Genomic DNA, 25,277 nt, shown 5'->3' with positions numbered 1-25,277 from the left:
ATTGAATTTTTGAGCAAAGTGTACAAAAGTTCCAAGTAGGACAGGGCAAGGAAGGACGGGGCTCTGACATTTACAACAGGAAGCATTTTCTCTTCCTCTTCTTGGCACAGAGGGTGGGCAAGGTTTTTTGAAAATAAAATACTGTATTAGGGAGTAGAATTTTAATTAAAGCTATTAACTTAATCTTATTAATTATATATATCTTTCCTTATTTTTTGAATGTTTGATCTGTCAGGTGTTGATAAGAGTTGTAACTTTTCACTACTATTGATTTTTTTTCAGTTTCTATCATAGTTTTTTTGCTTTTACATATTTCCATGCTGTTTTGACACATACAAATTCATAATGACTTCAAATTCAAGATAGACTAGAGAAGACACACATTTATTTTTACTTCCTTTTGAAATCACATTGAGGAAGAAGTATAAAAATTCAGAGAAAAAAGAAAACCTGAGAGGTATGCCACTTGTAGACCAGAATATGATGAATTTCTGGTTGAATAAAGCAATTGGGAATCAGTTAATGGCAAAGCCCTAGCGAGCTTAGTGAACCTGTGGCCCTATTTGGAAAGTTGGAAGGACCATCCCAAAATTGTCATTCTGTCTTTTCCCCAGTGTCAAAAGTGGGGACATCCTAGGATAAAGAGCAAGCCATGGGCACAGCCAGATTATTAAAGTTATGGAAAGCCAAGCCTTTTACTTATCAGTATAGATGTCTCTAGTGGTTTTCCTCCTGAGCCAATGCCAAAAATTTGGCTCTCTGAATTGCAAATTCATCTATAGGAAATTCCAAAGTGGGTACTGTGGGGAGAAAGTTAAGGGCAGTGCTTTAGGTAGCTTGTGGTATCCTGAGGGATATCGGACCTCCAGTACCTGCAAGATGGGCTACTCATCCACCATAAAGGAAAGCCTGGTTAGTTACATAGTTCCTTTGTCTCCCTTGACCGCATTCTAGACAGGACTCCTTTGGTCAGAACTTAGGTTCATTGCTAGGCAAGCAGGGATTCTCACTTGGGCTGAGGAAATACAGCCCAGCTATCAGAATGTAACTCTAGACCTTCATCTACAAATATGAATGGACAACCTGTAAGAACCGTGCTTTTGAGGAAAACCATCAGTCTGAAAGAGAGGCACCAAATTCAACAAACTGAGTAGTGAAACAGCAGAGGAGACAGGTTAATATAGGGTACAGAATAAACTTTAAAATTCTCAGAGATATTTGAGAAGATACAGTATCCACTGAAAAAAAGATTGCTGTGAAAAAGAAACTAAGCTTATTTTGGAATTAAAACATGATCTTTTAAGTAAAAATTCAGTAGATGGAGTGAAGATCAAATTAGCTTAGAAGGAAGAGTTTAGGGATTCTGAGAATATAATAGAAAGACAAAGAAAATACAGGAGAAGAAGTTAAAGCAATATGGAGGCTAGATTTAGGAGTTCTTACATCCTATAATGGAAATTCTAGTAAGAATGAACAGAGAAAATGGAAGCAAGTATTGAAACAGAAGAAAATTTCTTGAGTTCAAGAAGGACTCAAATCTTTTGATTGGAAGATTCCCACTGGGTTCTGGATGTAAGACCACCAGAGCTTGTTAGAGTGGTAGCAGTGAAAATAAAGGGGACATGATGAATTTAAGAGTGGATGACTGTGAGACATTTAAGGGCCGAATTGGTAAGAGAAGTGAAATAGCATTCCAGATTTGAAAATTAGATATCTGAAGCAATGATAGCTGCATTTCCCACATTGAACAATGTGGGAAAAAATTCATAGCTTAAGAGGGAAGATATTAATCAGGCTTTAAGTGTAAATTTTCACCAGTTCCAGTTTCCTTCTAAGAAAAATTCTGTTACAGGTGGATCTGCTTTTGTTTCTGTTTCCTGTAGCTTGAGCAATTCCATCTAATCTGTATGATACAGTTTGGTTTTCTGAGCATGGCTTAAGGAGAGGAACTAGAGTCAAGTCATAAAATTAAAAGGCATGGCGTTTTGGGAAGACCAAAAGCAGACAAATGATTCTTGTATGCTTATGACAAAAAGCAAAGTGAAAATATAAGCCACCTTCCCCGAGAGGGAGATCGTGAAAGTGTCTAGGCATCAAAAGATATATTATCAGCAAGGTGGTTTGTGACCACCTAGAGGGGTGGGATAGGGAGGGTGGGAGGGAGGGAGACGCAAGAGGGAAGAGATATGGGAACATACGTATATGTATAACTGATTCACTTTGTTATAAAGCAGAAACTAACACACCATTGTAAAGCAATTATACTCTAATAAAGATGTTAAAAAATTATATTCATTATCCCAGATTTAAGACAGATAAAATGCCACTGCTATAGCTATTAACTTGGCATGGTATTTTTATTGCTTTATTTTGAAGAATTGAAGACAATTATTGTGAATTTTCTGAGTTTCTCTCAAACCGATATTTCCCTTAAAATGGTACGTTTTTCTGTTGTGAATTCTTCCATAGCATTTTTAGGATCATGACTCCTGCATCTGGGAAGGGAATATATTACGGAGCTTAAGGTGAGAGTGACGTCCCAGAAGTATTTTGGGGGCATTTGATAATCAGACTGAACATTAGTATGTGTTCGCCCACAGCGTTAGGTTCTTGGTTCTCTGAATGGTTCTGCTTATTTGTCTTCAGATTCAACTGTTCTCTGGGCTTGGTTCTTGCAGCAGAGGTAGGGGCACTTTGCATTACGTCATCAGCTTGCGCTCCACACCCTTACTTTATGACAGTCCTGAGAACTCTCCTGAGTAGGTTCTATCCTAAGAACATTGGTTTCATTCTGGTTGTGAGAGAGATTTACTTCTAACCCCACAGGGATTACAAAGTTGAAGTATAGTCATCTCTGCTTAGAAGTTCAAAACATGTTTTTTTCTGATTTGAGTTTTTATAATGACAAAATAGAAGGAAAAATAACCAGTCAAAACTGTTTGTTGAACAACTATTGCTTACCTGAGTCAAAATAAGATGAGTGGACACCCTCCATTTGGGCCAGAATATCTGTTAGGAAATGGGTATGATGTGAAATGTTGGGAAATAAGTGTGTTATGGTAGCTTGGGTTAATATTTTAGAGCACCCTGAATTTTGGGGAACTGCTGAAGCTTTCTGAGCAGGGGAGTGCCATGATCAAAGCAGTACTTCCGAGGATTAGTCTGCCCACAGATTGCAGCAATGCCCTGGCATTTGGCACCAGCCCTTAGTTGTAGGTTCCTGGTCATTTGTTGTGGGAGTGGCAGAAAGCGAAAGGCCAGTTGAGAGGCTATTTTTGTTCCCTGGGGATCAGGAAATATGAAGCTGAGAGTGAATGGTGACAGTGGGAGTAAAAAGGGACAGATTCCTGGGAAGTTGTGGAGAAGGGAGGGACAGTCTGACAACCTGACGGAATATAAGCAGGGAAGAAGGAAAAGGCCTTAGTGGTCATGTCAGGAGAAAGCAAGGTTTTTTCCTGATGAAAATGTTCAGCATGGGACTTCTCTGGGTGTATAGTGGTTAAGAATCTGCCTGCCAATGCAGGGGACATGGGTTCGATCCCTGGTACGGAAGGATCCCGTATGCCGTGGAGCAGCTAAGCATGTGCGCTACAACTGTTGAGCCTGCGCTCTACAGCCCTCGAACCACAACTACTGAGCCCACGGGCCACAGCGCTGAGCCCAGGCGCTGCAACTACTGAAGCCCCTGTGCTCTAGGGCCCGCGTGCAGCAGCTACTGAGCCCACGTGCTGCAACTGTTGAAGCCTGGGCGCCTAGAGCCCGTGCTCCACAACAAGAGAAGCCACTGCAATGAGAAGCCTGCGCACCGCAATGAAGAGTAGCCCCCACTCGCCACAACTAGAGAAAGCCTGTGCACAGCAACGAAGACCCAACGCAGCACCCACCGCCAAAAAAAAAAGATGTTCAGCAGACAGTCTGGTGGAAGTGCTAGGTCCTACCCTGAGTATGTGGATTTGGGGAATCATCTTTGTGTAAATGCTAGTTGAAACCCTGGAATAAAGAAAAAGAAGAGAAGAGGGCTGAGTGTCCCACCCTGGGCAGGGTTGCAGTAGTGGGAGAGGAGCAGCAGAGTAAACAGCAGTTGGGAAGATGGGAAGAGGAATAGGATGTCACTTAAACTGAGGTAGGAGAGAATTTCAAAATCGAGGGGATTATCCATCAAACTCTAGTAGAAAAGCTGAGAAAAGGAGTTATTGTGCAGGTGGAGAATTCTTAGAGTTGATGGGTTTGGGTTTATGTAGGGAAATTGGGGAGAGGAGCCTTAAATACCTTAAGGAACCCCATTTATTGCCTTCTAAATTGGCTTGATTTCATGTATACTATGCCATTATGCTTAGAAAATTAGCTTATGTTTATCATTTTGTAATTACATTTTTAAAAGGGGAGAAAGTTATGGCTATAGGTGATTTTGATGGGGACAGAGCAGTGACAGCTTATTCAGAGCATGTACATTTTCCATTTTTTATAGTTGAAATTTTTTTTGTTTTTTGGTCCTTTTGTTTGAAGCACTTTGAGTAAATAACGTCAAACATGCTCTTTCCTGAAAATGAATAGAATATGTCTCAGTTGACAAGCTGAAAATCTGTTTTTTATATTAACATTAATTAAATGAGTTTCTCATGGATATTTCATTAAGGAGTATATATATGTATATAAATGCAAGTTTGGCATCTGAAAATAAGACATAAATAATCATAATTTACAGCCAACAAGTAGAGTCAGGGAAAAAAGATAAAGTGCTATAGAAATTCAGAGAGGGGAGAGATTATTTTCAGCTTTTTCTTGTGTGTCGGGGGAAGGGGACTTGGGGGAAGATCCAAGCAGAGATGATAGGGGAAAGGTGTTCTGGGTAGAAGAAACCCTGAGGCAAATATAGAGTTTGGGTGTTATGTGGACATGGGGCATTTTTGTTTGGTTGAAGTGTGTTCATATGGTGGTCGGGCGAGGTGCTTGAAGGAGAGTTAGGGAAGATAATGAGAGAAAGATAGTTTGCAGCTGGAACTTAGAAGATGGCAGGAGTTTCAACTTTATTTGCAGGCAGCAAAGAGCCATTAAACATTTTTTGAACAGAGGCCTGATATCACCTGGCTGATGCTTTAGAAAAATGATTCTTCTTGTTGTTATTTGAAATTTTAGTAAGCAGCATGCGGCACTTACATCATCAGCAAAAAGTGATAAAAGTAAAAGAAAGATGCATCTAATAGAACCATTTAGGTTGGATTAGAAAGTGAGAAAGTAGAGATAAGGAAACCAGTGAGGGAGGAGGTTTATGTAATATTTGCAACATGAGTAAGCCCTAATCCCTGATGTGTGCTCTTTGAAGCAATGATTAGTACTAAGTAGTATATTATTTGATTGGGTTTTTTTGTTGTAAGTTTTTGGCTTAAGTAGAAAAGGAATCAGTAAGGTCATTGGGGTGGCTTGCAAAAACTCAAGGTAGACTGTAGCTGGACCTCAGAAAGGTCTAGAACCAGGAGCTAAAAAGCTATTATTGGTAAGCCTCCCTTCCCTGCTCCCTCTCCTCTATTTCTCAGGGCATTCACTGGATTCTTCTTCTTCTTCTTATTTTTTTTTTTTGCGGTATGCGGGGCTCTCACTGTTGTGGCCTCTCCCGTTGCGGAGCACAGGCTCCGGACGCGCAGGCTCAGCGGCCATGGCTCACGGGCCCAGCCGCTCCGCAGCATGTGGGATCTTCCCGGACCGGGGCACGAACCCGTGTCCCCTGCATCGGCAGGCGGACTCTCAAGCACTGCGCCACCAGGGAAGCCCTCTTTTTATTATTTACTTGTAAATGTTATCTCACTAGTCTAAGCTGAAGTTGGAAAATGGCCTTCCTCACTTCGTATGTTCCAGCCGCCAGGAGAGGAGAGGGGAGAGACAGAGACAGAGAAAGATAGACTGAGTGACCTTTGCTCATGGTTTCGATTCTCGGAGATAGGACTTTGATTTTATTGTGCTCAAAGATGAACTTATTTTTACCGTTTTATAGTTAGTGCCAATCAACTATGGCCAGGAGAGTATAAATACACTGCAGGAATTTACTTCTCTAGATTGGGGGATTAGTTTTTTGTATTTTTTTTTTGTGTGTGGCTTATTTATTTATTAAAAAAATTTTTTTTTTTTTTTGGCTGCACCGGGGCTTCGTTGCTGCGTACGGGCTTTCTCTAGTTGTGGCGAGTGGGGGCTACTCTTCATTGCTGTGCGTGGACTTCTCATTGTGGTGGCTTCTCTTGTTGCGGAGCACGGGCTCTAGGTGCATGGGATTCAGTAGTTGTGGCATGCGGCCCCAGTAGTTGTGGCCCACAAGCTCTAGAGCGTAGGCTCAGTAGTTGTGGCACACGGGCTTAGTTGCTCTGCGGCATGTGGGATCTTCCCGGACCAGGACTTGAACCTGTGTCCCCTGCATTGGCAGGCAGATTCTTAACCACTGCGCCACCAGGGAAGCCCGATTGGGGGATTAGTTAAGAGGTCATTGTAAGTTAGGCAGAAATCCCAAAGGGTGTTTACTGTAATTATGCACTTCGAATCTTTAACCATTGTTTAACGTACTGGTTGAAAAATAGCAAACTACATTAAATTCAGAGAAGCAATATGAAAATTGTGCAGGAATTTCCTCCCGATAAGCTACAGAGTATAAATTGAACCTTAATAAAGCCGGTTACCCTTGTGGGAGTGAGGAGTATACAGAGTGAGAGGAGACCAGAGTGCTGGGGTGCTGGAAATGTTCTCTGGCTTGATCTGGGTAGAGTAGTGACTACATAGATTTATGCATGTGTCAGAATGCATCAAGACGTTTGCAGTGTGTATGTATGTACGTATGTATGTATGATGTATGTAAGCAATATCTCAAAAAGTCGAGGCAAAGCTGACTTATTTGATTTATCCACCTTTCCTTGTCATATAGATGCCCATGTATCATTATGTTTTTGGCAATTTAATTTTAACTTTTCCCTTTTATTTCAGATAGACACATTTTTGATAGATGTTCATCTGTCACATAATTTTTGGTGTTTCAGAAATGTAAATAGTATGATGACATTTTTTAATACATATATTAAAAAAAGTAATACTTGGTTTACTTTTTCGCCTAATTTAGGAGCTGTGACTGATGAGAATTAAAGGCCATGGATGAAGATGGACTTGAATTACAACCACAAGAGCCAAACTCATATTTTGATGCAACAGGTATAACTACTGGGGTTGTTCCACTTCCCACCTACCAGATTTGGAGTTGGTTGTCAAGTGGAAAAATTGCTAGACGCTGTCATTGATATTTACACTTAGGTATCTTGTTATCCTATCAAGCTTACAGATGTTAAAGTGAGTATATTATTATTCCCCTTCTTAAAATTTGGCTCCCTCATAACCAACACTCATATTCTTGTCAGTAACAGCAACATTATCAAAACCTTAGTGTTTACTTCAGTCCTGTTAAAGTTCTCCCTTCGAAAATATTCCTTGCTTACATCTCTTCATTCTACTTTCTTCCACATAGACCATTACCCGGCAGGTAAAGTATAAACCTAAGGCCCTCCATGTTCTGACCCCATCCTACTTTTAAAATCCTCTCTCTCGCAAGTTAGCAAAAGGAGTCTTACCTCACTCTCCAAACTGTACAAGGAGAATTAAATTTATGAAGTTCTAAAAATGGGAAAAAAGTATTCACAATTTTGGATTACTCATGGTTCCAGTTATATAACATAATGAAGTGATTATGCTAGGTTTTGTAATATAAAATGGTTTTGTATCACACTAATTAGCTACCCTTATAAATAAAACGTTAATGAGTTTTCCATTGGACTTGAAATGACTGTATTGCATACTAAAGAAATAGCAATTAACTTTATCAGGAAATTAAATATTAGCGATTTTTAATTTTAACTCTTCTTTAATCTCTAAGTCTATTGGGGGTTTATGTATTTTTCTTAACAATTTGGGAGAGTCTTTTGACTCACATTTGGTAATTTCAGCTTGATAATGATAAATGCAAAGTTTTGATTCTTTCTTCTTTAGAACATGAAGTATAATTAATGTGCTTGAAAGAGAGACTAAACTCTTTGGAGAAAAAAGCACACCATTTACTAGCTTAATGTTGCCACAAGCAAGCCTGGATCCTGGGCTAAGGGGTAGATTGAAGGGCTGTTGCATTTTAGCCCTGATTGTTAACACTTATGGTGTTTGTTTATCTTTGAGCAAGTCACTTAATCTGCCAGGGCCTCCATTTTCATGTGTCCTAATAATAATGAAACCTTTCATTACAGTTTTTCAGAACACTTCCCATATATTCCCATTTGATCATCACAGCAGTCCTGTGAGGTATGCATGGCAGATACTACTGTCCTCATTTCACTGATGAGGAAACCGAAACTCAGAGGTTAAATGACTTGCCCAAGGTCACAAAACTAATAAGTGTCCAAATCCTGCTCTCTGATTTAGATTTTTCTAACCAGTACTCTTGCCACTAAATACTTTCATCTTCATGTCTGCAAAATGGAGATTACAGTGATCTATTGCTTGATGTTAATATTGAGAATATTGAAAACAGTAAAGCATTTTGTAGAAGTTCTGTGGGAATTAAAGCAAGCACTCTCTATTATTTCTAGGTGTAAATAAAATGGATATTAACTGGCTTTAAGATTTCTTACATTTTTAAAGGTTCTTTGGCCCTTGTTGATTATTTGTGTTTGTTTAAAAAAAAAAAGCCATGTGTCTCTCTGAGGGCCTGGCCATTGACACAGAGTCATTGAGTTAGGCAGCTGCTTGGACTCAGCCTGGTCTGAGTCACATCCAGAAGCACTAATCGACTGAATAGCTTTTTAGGTAAGACTTTTATAAAATATTGTTTGCTTTTCTCTGGATCAGGAGCCAAGGTACCAGATTTGTTTTATTTTATCTTGCATTATGTTTTTGGCAAGGATATCTGATTTCGATTCTCATTTGTGGCATTTATTCAGAGTAGTATTTACTGAGCACCATAACCTGTGCAAACTGTGTGATCTTGGTGAAGTCATTTAATCTCACTGGGCTTCAATTGATTCAACCCTCTACCTTCACTTGTTAACTGCAGAGTGGACTAGAGTAGGGTTTCTTATGTTCTGAGGAAGTGCCAGGGGGATTGGCATATGGGGGGATGGGAGGAAGGTGAATGGAGGCGGACTACCCTGGTGAGGTTGGGGCAGGCCCCACTCCAACTAACCTCACCTTCCATTGCTCCAGAGCAACTGCACTTTTATTCATTTTATCTGTCTACAGAGGCTCCTTAACCAGTTGTCTTTCTCTTTAACTGTGGCCTTCTAGCCCTCTTTTTATTTATGGCCCGATTCTTTTTATATTCTAGATTCGGAGGATAGTTTCTGAATTTCCATAATCATAAATGGAGGATATTGGTGGGATATTGTTCTAGAACAAAGGAGGAGAAAGGGGAAATGAAGGGAAGTAAAAGAAAACATGGGAGAGATGGACGGGAGAAAAAAATATGAGTTGAAAGAGAGATGGAGCAAGAAGGGAAAGAAGTGAAAAACATATAATGAAGGAAAATGGTATATTTGCCACCTGAAGTTGCTTTACTTATTAATTTTTATAATCATCCCTTAAGTACCTATGCATATGGGTTTAGTTTTAGTCAGCCTAGAATATTACTTTCATGAATATACTTTTGTGTGTGTGACTGCCTCATTTACTTTGTTTTTCTTTTATTTCCTTACCTGTTAATTGATTTGGGATGAGTATAAACGTTCTTGTATTAAGAATTTCTATTTCTGATATGATTCAAAAATAGATTATCTCTATTTCTTTAATCTATCTTAATGTTTGAGACAACTGAGGAGCTAGTTTGTTTTCCTGGTAGAAATTAAGTAACATTTATATTAATTGAGGTAGTCATGCTTGTCTACCTGAAATTTGTGATTTTAATTTTTTTTTTAAGGAGCTGATGCTACACACATGGATGGTGATCAAATTGTTGTGGAAGTACAAGAAACTGTTTTTGTTTCAGATGTTGTGGATTCAGACATAACTGTGCATAACTTTGTTCCTGATGACCCAGACTCAGTTGTAATCCAAGATGTTATCGAGGACGTTGTTATAGAAGATGTTCAATGTCCAGATATCATGGAAGAAGCAGATGTATCTGAAACGGTCATCATTCCTGAGCAAGTGCTGGACTCAGATGTAACCGAAGAAGTTTCTTTAGCACATTGCACAGTCCCAGATGATGTTTTAGCTTCTGATATTACTTCAGCCTCAATGTCTATGCCAGAACACGTCTTGACGAGTGAATCCATACATGTGTCTGATGTTGGACATGTTGAACACATTGTTCATGATAGTGTCGTAGAGGCAGAGATCGTCACTGATCCTCTGACAGCTGACGTAGTGTCAGAAGAAGTATTGGTAGCAGATTGTGCCTCTGAAGCAGTCATAGATGCCAATGGGATTCCTGTGGACCAGCAAGATGATGACAAAAGCAACTGTGAGGACTACCTTATGATTTCTTGTAAGTCTTGGGGTACAGTGCTTGTCAAAGGTGTTTTTGAAGGCTGTCTAACTTATATCAGGGGTGAAATTTTCTTGACTTCTATAAAATTAAATCTCATGAACCTTCCTTCATTGTTGTTTCAGTTTGGAGCCTGTAAGATAACTCAAAATTAAGAAAAGTGGAATGGTACAGAGTAGAATCATTTCTCTGTAAGGACACAGTAGAAAGATGAGATTTCTTCAGTCTAGAGATCAGAGATTGAAAGGACTAGAACTGAACTTTGTGAAATCATGAAGGATGTGATTAGGCTGTTACCAGCCTTCATTAGAATTAGGAACCCTCTTGAAACTTAAAAGGAGTTCAACTTAGAGAAAAATATATACCCAAACTACGTATATTCTTGTATATGGATGTACAGTACTACTTATGTAATACTATGTACTATGTAAAATGCTCTTTATGTAACAGATAGCATGGAAAAGAGCTCTGGCATAGTATTTAAACAAATATTCCAAAACATGATTTCAAGTATGATGGACTCATACTAGGTTATTGAAGAAAGGTAAGGTGTTTTGGAACACACCTCTAACATCTGGGAGAACAGCTATGTCTTCTTACAATGTATTTCTTGGTACCACTTTCAGAGATCCTGAGGATCCTAATCCTCAGTTGGATAGACCACAGTTCTGACCCAGTATGGAAATTCTGATTATGCCTTTAGGAACTAAACTTCAGACAAATAAAGACTCACAGGCTATTTGCTTATATAAATGCACGAGACCATTTGCTTTGCTTAAATACCTGTTATAAAACAGGAATTTAATATAAAATATTGGAGCCCACCAGCATTTTAGGAAATACCTTTTTTTTTTTTTTTTTTTTGCGGTACGCGAGCCTCTCACTGTTGTGGCCTCTCCCGTTGCGGAGCACAGGCTCCGGACGCGCAGGCTCAGCGGCCATGGCTCACGGGCCCAGCCGCTCCGCGGCATGTGGGATCCTCCCGGACCGGGGCACAAACTCGTGTCCCCTGCATCGGCAGGCGGACCCTCAACCACTGCGCCACCAGGGCAGCCCAGGAAATACCTTTTAAAAGTTCTTAAGATTTTGGAAATCAGAGAGTTCTTCGTGTAAAGAGGAGGAAAATGCCTTCATTCAACACGTGTTTACTGTGCCCCTACTATGTGTCAGACATTTTTGTAGATAGTACAAATATGGATATGTGCTAAATAAAAATTACACAGGGCTTCCCTGGTGGCGCAGTGGTTGAGAGTCCGCCTGCCGATGCAGGGGACATGGGTTCGTGTCCCGGTCCGGAAAGGTCCCACATGCCGCGGAGCAGCTGGGCCCGTGAGCCATGGCCGCTGAGGCTGCGCGTCCGGAGCCTGTGCTCCGCAATGGGAGAGGCCACAACAGTGAGAGGCCCGCGTAACACACACAAAAAATAAATAAAATAAAAATAAAAATAAACTTACACAAACCATTGTCCTTGGAGAGCTTACAGTCTACAGTGGGAGAGAAAGATAGCTTACACTGTGATGCAGAGGTGTGACTAAATTACTGTGGAGACAGAATGGAGTTGCTGACCTTTGACCTCAAGGATGAGTTCCTAGTTTTGCAGGATGAAGAAGGACATGGATAGGAGGGAGCCATTCTAGGCAAATGGTATATAGTATGTCAAAAAGGTCTTGACTTCTGTTGGGAATAATGGGAACTTTAGGATGTACTCATATCTTTGTGCACTTTCTGTTTATTTACTTAAAATAAATTTCTAGAAATAATATTGCTGGATCAGAGGGTATACATATTTATAAGTCTGGTTATATTTGCCTCGGTATTTTGCCTAATATAATTCCTTCCACCAAGTTTATGAGAATGTCCCTTTCCCTACACTCTGACCAACATAGGGTATTGTTTTCCATTTTAACTTTTGCCACTCTGACAAGGAAAAATGTAATATCCTGTTTCAAGTTTGAATTTATTTTAGGAAGGTAATCCTGGTAGTAGAAGTTGGAATGGTTCCTACATGAGAGAAGTTGGAATGGTTCCTACATGAGATAAAGAAGATCCTAAGTACCTTCATAGTAATGGGAGTAGAGCAGGGGAACTGGATTTAAGAGAGATTAGGAGGTAAAATGAATGCGATTTGGTGATAGATAGAATAGGGGTAAGGATTTGAGGGAGAAAGAATTCAAGGAGGACACTAAGGTTTCTGCCATGGGAGATTGGGTGCCTGGTTATGCCATTACCTGGGAGGAGGAATAGATTTGTTGGAAAGAAAATGTTTCAGGACCTGTTAAAAGTTTAGGTTGCTTGCTGGGGACAATCTGGTGGATGTTTTCTGTAGGCAGTTGAAAATATGAATTTGGTGATTCTGAGAGAGTTTGTGACTAGAGGAAGAAATTTGGGACAACGGAATATAGGTAGTACCCTAGGTGGAAATGGGTGGTGGTCCCCAGAGAGTGCTTGTCAAATAAGAGTGTCAAGTATGGATCCTTTGGGCATTTAAGAAGTAGGCAGAGAAGAGCCTATGAAAGTCAGGAGGTTTTAGGAAGAGGAAGAGGAGAAAAATCTTTAGAATGTTTTTAACACTGTCAAAGATAAGCAGAATTTCTAAGAGTGTTAGTTACTGAGGAGGGAGTGGGCTTTTTCGTTAGGCAGTTAGGAGGTCATTGATAACTTTTTTTTTTGAATTATCCTTTTTGTTTTATTTTTGTGGGAAGGCAACTTTATTTTTTTTAATTTTTAAATTTTTTATTATTATAACTATTGGGTGTAATATAGGCTCAAGGATGTATTGTACAACATGGGGAATATAGGCAGTATTTTGTAATAACTATAAATGGAAAGTAACCTTAAAAATTGTATAAAAAGTTATTGGTATCTTAATTAGAATAGTTTCAATAAAGCATGGGCCAGTGGAGAAGAGATAGAGGAGATAAGCTGTAATGGATTGAGAAGTTGGTGGAAGTGGTGGAGTAGGTGAAGCAGTTTGTATAAATTGCCGTTTTGGTCAGTGAAGGGACAGAAGCAGCAAGAGTACAGCTTTTGATGGTTGGTTGGATGGTGGAAGTGTGTTGAGCATATATGTAGGTTTACAGGTGCAGGACACAAACAGTTGAACAGAGACTGAAGATATAAGAAGGGCTAACAGTTGGAGCAGGTTCCAGAGCAGAGGAACGGAGTAGGGTCCAGGGCAGTGGTGGAAGGCTGGTAGGTGAGTCCTAGAGAGAAAGAGTCCCCTTCTCTGAGACAGGAAGGCAGTTAAGGATCAGGAAAATTGGAGAGCCTGGGCCTGGGACAGTAAGTTTAAAAGGAGTGTTTGAATGTTGGGAGCTATTTTCTCTGTGTAGCAAATTCACCTGCTAATATAGAAGGACTTGCAGAGGTTGGGTGGGAGTTGAAGGGTAGTGGCAAAGGGTTGAAAAGCCTATGTCGTATGGGGATGGGCCAGGGCAGGAAGCTAAGAACTTATAGATTGCTGAACGAACTGCAGGGGCCAGCTGAGATTGGGAGACCTAAGTTTGTATGTAAGATGCACTATTTAAATGGAAATGCTATTTTTAAATATAACTACCGGATTTTCTATCCCACGACTAGGCAACCCAGGGGCAAGGCTGGAGAAAGGAGGGAATTGGGTTCATTGTGCTTTATGAGGGGCGGAGGATCTGGTGAAATACTTGAGAAAGCACTCTCTGTTCTTGACTTCTCTTTCCCTTTTCTGTCCTTTCTGTCTTAAACTTGTTAGCTAAGGAGTAAAGTTCATGGCATTAGTTCGACCTTCAGCTGCATACTGTCTTTTACCTTTATTACTCTTTTACGAAGTCAACCCTCCAAGAAAGTCATCCAAAAAACCAGACGTTTCGTTAGTAATGGTTGACATAGTGTAGTAGATTCTTGTATTAGAGCTCAGACTTACAAAATTTTTACTAAAAATTTTATTTATAGTCATCTTTTTTTTTAGGCCCTGGGTTTGTGCTAATTGATATAGATTTTAATGTTCCTGAAAAAGTAAATACAGATAGACACAAACTGCTCTTGTACTGTATTTTAGTATATTTTATGTATGTACATAACATATGTATTTTAGGGCTTCCCTGGTGGCGCAGTGGTTGAGAGTCCGCCTGCCGATGCAGGGGACACGGGTTCGTGCCCCGGTCTGGGAAGATCCCACATGCCACGGAGCGGCTGGGCCCGTGAGCCATGGCCACTGAGCCTGCGCGTCCGGAGCCTGTCTGTGCTCCACAACGGGAGAGGCCACAACAGTGAGAGGCCCACGTACCGCAAAAAAAAAAAAAAAAAAGATGATAAAGTAGCAAGTAGTAGTGTCATGGGTAGTGTACATTGGCACAAACATTCTTTGTCACAGTATAGCTGCCTTTGAGGTCAGGATGACCTCTTCATCTAGTCTTTGCTCTCTAGATGTTGTGATCGCTTCTAAATTGATTGTATGTTTCTTGAGGACAGGAACTGTCTATTGCATCTTAGCTACTTGTGTATATTTCCCATCAAATCCTTTGGCATATTAGATGTGAAATATTTGTTGAATAAATGAATGCTATAGCTGAAAGTCTGTGGACATCACGTCTCATCCAAGGTATTAATGACACATTTCTTCCCTACCAGTAGCTGTGGCTGTTACTTGGTTCTGGTCGGGCTAGATATGGTGGCACTGCTTTATGGTACTTAGGAGTTTTCTGGCTCTCTGAAAGGTGGGGTGTTTGAATCATCCACTTGTTACTCAAATTGTTTCTTAGTTCTCCATGAATCTGAGATAGCTGCCAGGCATCCCTAATTTCTTTGCAGTGGTCTTCACCCTCCTACAGTTTCACTCTGCAGCTGCATAGTCAAGATGCTATTTTGTGAAACATCAGTTTGTACAATAGGGAAAGTTGGAGAAGATCTGGTGATGATGAGTCAGGCACTGCCTTATAACAGCTGCAGGAAACAAAATATTTTTCGGGTGCCTCTGATATTAATATGATCAAGGAAATGTCACTCTAGGTCTTGTTGACATCTCTCATGTCTTTTAATTAGGACAGTTAGGTAGGAGATGAATGGAAGTTAGGTGTTCCTTTCTGATCCTAGATTCAATTTAAGTTTTGAAATAAACTTTTTTTTTTGGTAATAGCTTTTCATACACATACCATACTGTTCACCCGTTTGAAGTGTGCAATTCAGTGGTTTTTGGTACATTCATAAACTTGTGCAATCATCCTCACGATCAATTTTAGAAATTTTTTCATCTCCCCAAGGAGAAACCCCATATCCTTTAACTATCACTCATATTATCCCTCTCCATCCTCTCCAACTCTAAGCAAGCCCTAATCTACTTTCTGTATTTGCCCACTCTGGACATTTCATATCAGTGATATCCTATAATATGTGGTCCTTTGTGTCTGGCTTCTTTCATCTAGCATAATGTTTTCAACATTCGTCTATGTTGTAGCATGTATCAGTACTTCATTCCTTTTTATTACTGAATAATATTCCATTGTATGGGTATACATTTTAGTCTGTTCATCAGTTAATAAACTTTTGGGTTGTTTCCACTTCTTGGCTGTTAGGACTTCAATCAACATTTGTGTACAAGTTAGGACTTCAATCAACATTTGTGTACAAGTTTTTTTTGGATATATGTTTTCCTCTCTTTTGAGTATATATGTAGGAGTGGAATTGCTGGGTCATATGGTAATTCTATGTTTAACCTTTTGAGGAACTGCCAGACTGTTTTCTAAAGCAGCTGCACCATTTTACATTCCCACTAGCAGTGAATGAAGATTCCATTTTCTCCACATTCTCTCCAGTACTTGTTAATACTTTTTGGTGATACCATCCTAGTGGATATGAAGTGTGGTATCCTCTTGTGGTTTTGATATACATTTCCCTGATGGTTAATGATGTTGAGTGTCTTTTCACGTGCTTATTGGCCGTTTGTATGTATTCTTTGGAGAAATGTCTGTTCAGATCTTTTGCCCTTTTTTTAAAAAAAATAAATTTATTTATTTATTTGGCTTTGTTGGGTCTTCGTTGCTGTGCGCGGGCTTTCTCTAGTTGCGGTGAGTGAGGGCTACTCTTCGTTGCGGTGTGCGGGCTTCTCCTTGCGGTGGCTTCTCTTGTTGCAGAGCACAGGCTCCAGGCATGCAGGCTCAGTAGTTGTGGTGCACAGACTTAGTTGCTCCGCGGCATGTGGGATCTTCCCCGACCAGGGCTCGAACCCGTGTCCCCTGCATTGGCAGGTGGATTCTTAACCACTGTGCCACCAGGGACGCCCATTTTGCCCATTTTTAAATTGGGTTATTTGTCTTTTTTTACTGAGTTGAAAGAATTTTTGATATATTCTAGATGCAAATCCCTTATATGTGATTTGCAAATATTTTCTCCTGTTGGTTGTCTTCACTTTTTTGATAGCGTCCTTTGATGTATAAGTTTTAAGTTTTGATGAAATCCAGTTTATCTAAACAGGCATACCTTGGAGATATTGCGGGTTTGATTCCAAACCACTATAGTAAAGCAAATATCGCACTAAAGTGAGTCACATGAATTTTTTTGGTTTCCCAGTTATGTTAACACTATAGTGTAGTTTGTTACATGTGCTTTAGGTCTTAAAAAAATGTACGTATCTTAATTAAAAATATTTTATTGCTAAAAAACGCTGATCAGCGGCCATGGCTCACGGGCCTAGCCGCTCCGCGGCATGTGGGATCTTCCCGGACCGGGGCATGAACCCGTGTCCCCTGCATCGGCAGGCGGACTCTCAACCACTGTGCCACCAGGGAAGCCCGAATTGCTGTACTCTTAATTCTATTCCATTGATCTATATGTCTATCCTTATACTGTTTTCATGTTATCAGAAATGGGTAGTGAATTTGTAAAATTTACTACCCTGAATATTAAAGTCTGAATTTTAAAGGCCAGGCAAAAATCCATAAGTGAGTTTTTAAAGGTTTAGCAAAATTAACAAGTTATGGCAACATAGTGTGTACTTATGGAAAACCAGCATACTTGGGTATGTGTACTTACTGTTGATAGTAACACCAAAGAAAACAACTAATACGCCTCTGGAGTATGGGGCTTCTCCTGCCAAAGCCCGATCACTTGGCAGAGAGTCTGTTCTAATGTAAACCTTTATGGTGCTTCATTTCTAGTACACATTTTAATAAAATATGTGCTTTCAGTTATTTTAAGCAGTTTTAAAGAAGACAAACATTAACAAAAATTATAGCAAATAATTTAATCTTGGAACCTTTAAACTAGTTGGGTTAAGTGAAAGTTTATCAACATTTTTAACATGTTTATTGTAAACTTGGAAATTTTACTTGGTGCAGACCATAACTTTAATAAAACTTTTTGATGACAGTGAGTGTGGGGTAATAACATAGCTGTGTTCTCTCCATTTAGTTGTTTTTATATTCTAAGGTCAAAGACCTTTTCACTAAGATAAGATTATTCAAAACACCATGTTCTGCAGTATGCAACTGCTTTTATAAAAGCTGAATGTTGATATATCATTAGATTGGTTAGTTCTTAACTAATGCTTATTGAACTATTTTGGTGTAGTAGCATATATATATATGTGTGTGTGTGTGTGTGTATATATATATATATAAAATTTAAGTCCATTTGAATTAATATTTCAAGAAAGAGTTCAGTTACTAATGTGTGCAAAATGCTCTCAGACTCATCAGACCCATCTTCTAATGGCCCTTGAGTGAGTGGGCATTTCCATCAGAAGATATAATTAAGTTTGTTTGGTGAGGTTTGTTTTTAATAAAGTTCTCTTTTTGGGGAAAAATGTTTAGGATTGTGTTTATGGTTTGATTGTTATCAAGTCAATATGGACAGTTTTAAAAGAATTTTAAAACTTAAGCTTTTTTATCCCAAGAATTATTTAGCTGGAGATTTGTAACAAGTTGGTAACAATAAAAATAGGTAATAGTAAACCTTCAATAAATAATATCTTTGTGCCAGGACTTACTATATAATTTGTTAATTATAGCAACCTTATAACGTTGGTGTTACCACTGTTTTACAGATTGGGGAATTGAGGCTCTATTTAAGTAACTTGTCCAAAGTTACACATCCAGCTAGCATTAGGGTGAACATTTGAAATCAAGTGTGTTTTATTCCAAAATGTCTAGTCCCCACTCTCATATTGCCCTTCTTCATGTGTGTGTGTGTGTGTGTACAAAGTTAATACTACAGAGCAGTAGAGTTTGGGATAAATAGTGCTTATTGGTGGACAGAAGAGGCAAATAGAGTTCCAGTGATTTACTAAAATTTGCAGTATTACTGCATACCCAATTTCAAGGACATTAGGAAATAATTTAGAGGGGGCGTAAACATTTTCTTATTTAACCCATCATAGCAGAATCTACTCAGGCAGCCTCCAAACCCTTTTCCAGTGTTTTTCTACCTCAGAAATGTTATTTTTTTCAAATTTATGTTTACATTAGAAAAAGGAATTGTGTATAAACTATTATTTTTATACTCTTGCCCATGTTTACTTTTTCTTGTATCTTTATTCACAAACATTTATTGATAAGCCACGATAAGCTAGGAACTGTGCTAGCCGTTAGAGATAAACAGTGAAAGTCTCTGACTTTAAAAGTTCACAGTCCTGGAGAGAAGACAGACAGAAGCAGATAATTACAGTTTAGTGTGAAAACATATATAACTGGATGTACAAAGCATTTTGGAAGCACTAAGGGAAAAGATGTTGGGAAATTTGGGGTACACTTGGGTGAGCTAAAAGCTATGAAAGTGTTACAAGCCAAAGTTCTGTGGAAGCTTGGTTGAAGACATAACTGAATTTATTTCATCTCTACTCCTGTGAATTTCCTTCCCTCTTACATTGTTTTGAAGCAAATTCTGCACGTCATTTCATTCATAAGTATTTCAGTATATAGTTCTGAAAGATAACGATTTAAAAAAAAATAAACAGTAATACCATTATCACATCTTTAAAAAATAATGTGGGGTGAACTTAATTTGAAGGGGGAATGAAATGTTCAGTGGGCAGCCGAGGAGGGAGGAATGGCAGAGAGGAGAGCATGTTTATTTGGAGGGAGCTGGGAAAGATCTGTGAGTGTTCAGAGACTTCTTCTTTGGGGTGCAAATAATGTCTCTGATGGGGTGAATGGAGAAAATGATGAGAAGTGAGTGGCAAAATAGGGAAAGGCACAGTCATAAAGGCTCTTGAATATATTAAGAAGCCTGCTCTGCCTTTTTGATGTGGGGAGTTGTTAGAGGGTTGTAAGCAGATTAATAGTAACATGATTAGATTTACAGTTCAGAAAAGTAACCTTAACGGCGCTGTCGAGAGCAGACAAGGTAAGAGTAAAATCAGAAACCAAAAAGGCACGCTATGGGAGGAGGTTATAGTAGTCCAGCTGAGGAACAGATGATGATGGTTTGAAATAAGGGTCTATCAGTAGAGTTTGACGGAAACTGCTTCATGACATACTTAGAAAGTAGGATTTGGATTAAATTTAGGGTTGAGGAAGAGGGAGGGTTTGAAGCTCCCTCTCAGGCTTCTGGCTTGTGCAGCTGGGCAGATGGTAAAACCATCACTAGAAGCAGAGCACATTAGACAAGCTGAGGGTCTGTATACATGGTTGCTGCCTGCCGCTGTCTACTGTACAGCTACAGTGTCAGCAGCACCCCGCGGATGCAGTGTGTGGTGGCCCTGGCCTTCTAGTTTAGGTGTTTTGACCAGTTGATCTGATGTTAGCTCCTAATTAAGCACAACTTTTGTCATAGTGTAGACATCCAATAAAAAGTTGTTCGGGGAATGAATGATAAATAAATCCAAATCTCTATATGTTTAATGCATAAACTCTGAGGATTAGTACAATCTAATGACTTGTTTATTGATTCTAGGGGCTATTAGTATAGGAGACATGGTTAAATATTTGTTTATTCCTTTGTTCTGTGGGCTGATTGTTGCATGTGTATGTGTCTTACCATTTTTTTAATATATGCACTCTATCAGTTTTCATCCTTAAACCATTTGATAAACCACAATAAAATTTTAGAATTTAAAAAATACATATCCACATGGGAATATTTCTGAAATGTGAGAGAAGTCTTATTTATTGAACTAAGACTATTTTAGAGAAGATGTCTAGCTTGTTCTGGTAAAATTCAAAAAGGTTTGTGTTAATCCATCTAAAATTATTGTCTTTACTGTACGCATTCTGAAATTTATTTAGAAATCAACACTAAAATTAGTGAATTAAGCTCTCAACGTCCAATCAGGATGTCAGATTTATACTAAGAATAAAGTGCTCAAATAAGGTAAAGATGTTGTAGTCCTTCCCTCTCCCCACAACAAGATTGTGTTAAAAAGTCTACATCTTGCAAGTCTTAGAAGCAGTTGGCGCTTCACATTGGCCTTGTGATTCATATTTACTGTTTATCTGCTTGAGGCCTAGATAAAAATTGTCTGATAGCTTTTGCCCTTGGAACAGATCTCTGATTACTTGGTGGGATAATGGAGTTGGTCAGTGGAGAGAGAGGAGGAGAGAGGAAAGAGGGAGAGAGAGAACATGGCTGTCCTTTCATAGGGATCCTAGAGAAGCAACATGGTGTATGGAAATAGCACCTGTAGCTTAGAGTCAGCCAGCCTTCAACTTGGATGCCATTCCTGCTTCTCAGCAAGTTACTGACTTCACTTTGGCCTTAGTTTCCTTATTTGTGCAAAGGCAGTAATACTACCTGACCTACAGAGTGGTTGTGAGAATTAGAGGTCATGCGCACCAGGCATCCAGCACAAAGCATGCCTATCAGTAACTACTGGCCATTGGTGTTATCCACACAGAGTATCTCTGTTGGTGGCATCCACTGGGCTAGCAAGACTAACTCTGGACTGGCTTCATTCAAGACCTTCCTGTTGTCCCATCAGGGGATTTTGGGGTAAAGGCAGGCAGAGGGTGGGATTGTAATAGTCATTCCTTTTCCCCCTGAATTGGTTAAGAAGTCAGTTCTTGCTTAACTAGTTCTTAATTAACTAGGGGTCTTAGACCAATTCAGTGCAATTTGGCAAATATTTTTCATTAATTATATCTCTGACACCATGCTGGAGATCACTGTAACTTAGGCACTTGAATGTCTCTGTTGCATTAATCCCTGTCTACAGAATAAGACTAATTTCATTAAGCCTTTGAACCCCTCTAGGAAAGTTTCAAGAATTAAAGGAGATTAGATTATAACCAATTCTTTCAAATCTTTTATAGGCTATATAATAAAATTAAGATGAAATTTTAACCTCAGAAGGAGGGTTCTTGAGGAGGAAGGTAAGAGTGGGAGGTCTAAAAGTGATCTTTTTTGCTGTACGCAGGCCTCCCACTGTTGTGGCCTTATCCGTTGCGGAGCACAGGCTCCGGACGCGCAGGCTCCGACGCGCAGGCTCAGTGGCCATGGCTCACGGGCCCAGCCGCTCCGCAGCATGTGGGATCTTCCCGGACCGGGGCACGTACCTGCGTCCCCTGCATCGGCAGGCGGACTCCCAACCACTGCGCCACCAGGGGAGCCCTAAAAGTGATCTTTTAAATGTGTTTATCTACTAGAGCACTTGCTGCCTTGGCAGAATGCTTCTTGCATGTTAGTCTTTTAGGTGCTCCGGTTTCACATCTGTAAAATGGAGATAAAACACTTAAGTCCTGGGGTTGTTGTCATTGATTTCATGATAAAATATAGCGAAACTACCCACCACAGTGTCTGGGACATAACAGATGATCGTGAGCTTAGGTATCCTTTTAGGAGGAACTACCCATCCATGGTGTCTTCACTCTCCAATACCACCCGCCCACACCGGAACCCTAAGGATGTCGAATACCAAGTTTTTTTGTTTGTTTGTTTTGTGGTGCATGGGCCTCTCACTGGTGTGGCCTCTCCCGTTGCGGAGCACAGGCTCTGGACGCACAGCCTCAGTGGCCATGGCTCACGGGCCCAGCCGCTCCGCGGCATGTGGGATCATCCCGGACCGGGGCATGAACCAGTGTGCCCTGCATTGGCAGGTGGACTCTCAACCACTGCACCACCAGGGAAGCCCGAATACCAAGTTTTTATTCCATAGTTTTTCTTTTGATTGGATTTTGGTTTAGAGGTTAAAAAAAAAATTGAAGTGATTAGGTAGTAAGATGACTGTTGGACTCATCAGAGTAAGTTAGAATAGGCTCTTGGTTCAGAGAACCAAATTCTCTCTTCAGCAGCAATACTGAGGTACGGTTTTATGAAAAGGCTTGGTTTCCCACCTAAACATCAATCCTAACATTTATAACCTGGCACTCTTGTTAAACCTTTAGAAAAGATACGTATATTCAGGCTGTCCCTTGAAGTAACTTATTTAGGAAGTAAAATCATCTTTATTTTTCTTTCAAATTAAGAAAATAATCTGTTTCAAGATCTATCAGGTAGCTTCCGGTTCTGAAATGCTGGGATTTACTGACTGATCCATGTCCTCCTTGTGGGTACTGGTCATATAAAGACTTCAAGCTTAATTAGACTTTGTCATTGAGACTGATTATGCCCTTATAGCACGGGTTTTCTTTCTTAATTGTTTGTGCCTTCTAAGAAATACACTATCAAGTTTGACTTACTTTTCTGTCCAGTTTTTTTTCTTTGACTTCTCCTTTTTCCAGTGACTCCCCTCTTGAAGCTTTCTGTCTTTCTGATCCATTCTGGATTAGTTGCGTTTTAGGCTTACTATAATGCAGACAGTTTTCTAAAATTTTCCTTTCATCATTTCCTGAGACTAGTCCAGTGTTTTCTGGATCCCTGTGCCATGTTCTTCCTTGATTTACTCCCTTATTTTACTGGGCCACATATTGAAATAACTTCCTAAGGAGTCTAGATTTGTATACTAAAAGTATTTTTTCTTTTCTACCCTTTAAGTTGATTGATAACTTGGTTAGGTACGGAAGTCTAGGTTGAAGTGAATTTTCCCTGAGAATTTGTGATGGCATGTTTCACTGTCATCCAGCAATTGATTTAGAAGCCTGATGCCATTTTGATTCTCATTGCTTTGTAGATGTTTCTTTTTCTTCTGGAAGTTTTAAAGATCATCTCTTTATCCCTGTTGGTCTGAAATATCATAGGGTTTTGTTTAGTTAGGTGTGGGTCTTTTTTCTTTTCTTTTTTAAATATTTATTTATTTGGCTGCACCGGGTCTTAGTTGCAGCACATGGGATCTTCGTTGCGGCATGTGGGATCTAGTTCCCAGACCAGGGATCAAACCCAGGCCCCCTGCATTGGGAGCACGGAGTCTTACTCACTGGACCACCAGGGAAGTCCTGTGGGTCTTTTTTCATGTGTTGTGTTATCATGCATAGTGAGCCCTTTGAAGATTCATGTTCTTCAGCTCTCTGAAATATTATTTTATTTAATATCAATATATTGCAAGATGAATTAAATATATAGTTTCTAAATTGCGCCAACCACACTTCAAGTGCTCAGTAGTCACATGTGGCTAGTGCAGATATATGGAACATTTCCATCATCGCAGAAAGTTCTCTTGGTTAGCACTGACCTGAAGGCTCAGTGAAATTGCAAACATGATCTCTTAAAACTCAGAGAAGAGGGCTTCCTTGGTGGCGCAGTGGTTGAGAGTCTGCCTGCCGATGCAGGGAATGCGGGTTCATGCCCTGGTCTGGGAAGATCCCACATGCCGCTGAGCGGCTGGGCCCGGGAGCCATGGCCACTGAGCCTGCGCGTCTGGAGCCCGTGCTCCGCAACGGGAGAGGCCACAACAGTGAGAGGCCCGTGTACCGCAAAAAAAAAAAAAAACTCAGAGAAGAGATACAAAGGTTCAAAAAATGTATTACAAGACAATAGAGGCAGAAAACAAACTGACAGAATTCAGAAATAAATTGAAAAGTAAAAATATGATCAAGATAAAAGCTACCACAGAAACAACTATAAGCATAAATATGCCTCAGTATATATAACCGGGGGCAGAGGGACACCTGGCTTTAGAAAATCACAAAAATGAAATGGTTAAAATAAGATATAAATGATTATGGAGAAGATGGATAGATATGGGAGACAGATAAAGGAGACAAATGCACATAAGTGAAATTCCAGAAGGGAATAACTGATGAATTAGAAAAATATTTATAATGGAAGAAATTTTTCTGAAATAAAGATTGGACTCTTCAAGGAACTTTCCTGAAATAAAGATTGAATATTTCTTTCAAGAAGTTGACAGAATGATAAAACCACTAAGTCATAATCACAGTGATGTTTAGTGAACTTTGGGGATAAAGTATTATAGGGACATCCACACAGAAATACTCAGTGCTAGAAGACAGTGGAACAATCTCTACAAAGTTCTGAGAAAATGTAACTTAAGATTATGGTACGCCTGTATTTTGCTATAGTTTTGCTATTGCTAATGAGATCGTTGATAAGCCAAATTTTCTTCAGCTTTCAAGTTTAAAATACCAGATGAGATGTAAAGATGATTATTACATAAGGCTTGAGGAAACTGTGATGCCAATTTTCGTTTTTTAAATAGAAAAAACTGGGAAGAAAATTTACTACCTAATGATGCAATATCTGGTTAGTGAGACTATTGGTGATTTTTTTAATACTAAATTTTATACAGTGAACATATATTTCTTCAAAAATCAAAAGATGAAAATAGAGGTCTGAGTTCTAAAGACAGGTACCTCTTCACTCTCTCTCCCACCCCTCACTTATTTACTTACTGACTGGGCAAATCATGTATCATCTCAGAGCTTTCCTTTCTTTATCTGGAAAAGGTAAGAATCAAATGAAATAAAAGTACATAGAAATGCTA

At 39.5% G+C, this 25,277-nt stretch overlaps 1 protein-coding gene across 9 annotated transcripts in view; it reads left to right on the top strand.

The window, feature by feature from the left end:
- The window catches only part of ZFX (zinc finger protein X-linked), a 57,820-nt gene that overhangs the window by 21,213 nt on the left and 11,330 nt on the right, over positions 1 to 25,277 (top strand). For 5 of the 9 annotated variants that reach the window (XM_060292464.2, XM_060292469.2, XM_030851423.3 and 2 more), the window contains exons 2-3: positions 7,097 to 7,185; positions 9,926 to 10,495. In XM_060292464.2, coding sequence (XP_060148447.1) covers positions 7,125 to 7,185; positions 9,926 to 10,495 — 631 coding nt within the window. In that variant the 5' untranslated portion in view covers positions 7,097 to 7,124. Of the gene's footprint in view, positions 1 to 7,096; positions 7,186 to 7,224; positions 7,321 to 8,261; positions 8,317 to 9,925; positions 10,496 to 25,277 lie in introns of those variants that run through there. The other 4 variants (XM_060292466.1, XM_060292467.1, XM_030851426.3 and 1 more) reach the window with 3 other exon arrangements.

The sequence above is a fragment of the Globicephala melas genome, chromosome X, assembly GCF_963455315.2.
Source record: "Globicephala melas chromosome X, mGloMel1.2, whole genome shotgun sequence".
Taxonomy (NCBI): domain Eukaryota; kingdom Metazoa; phylum Chordata; class Mammalia; order Artiodactyla; family Delphinidae; genus Globicephala; species Globicephala melas.
Note: the sequence above shows the minus strand (reverse complement) of the source record. Positions and strands in the feature narration are given on the sequence as shown.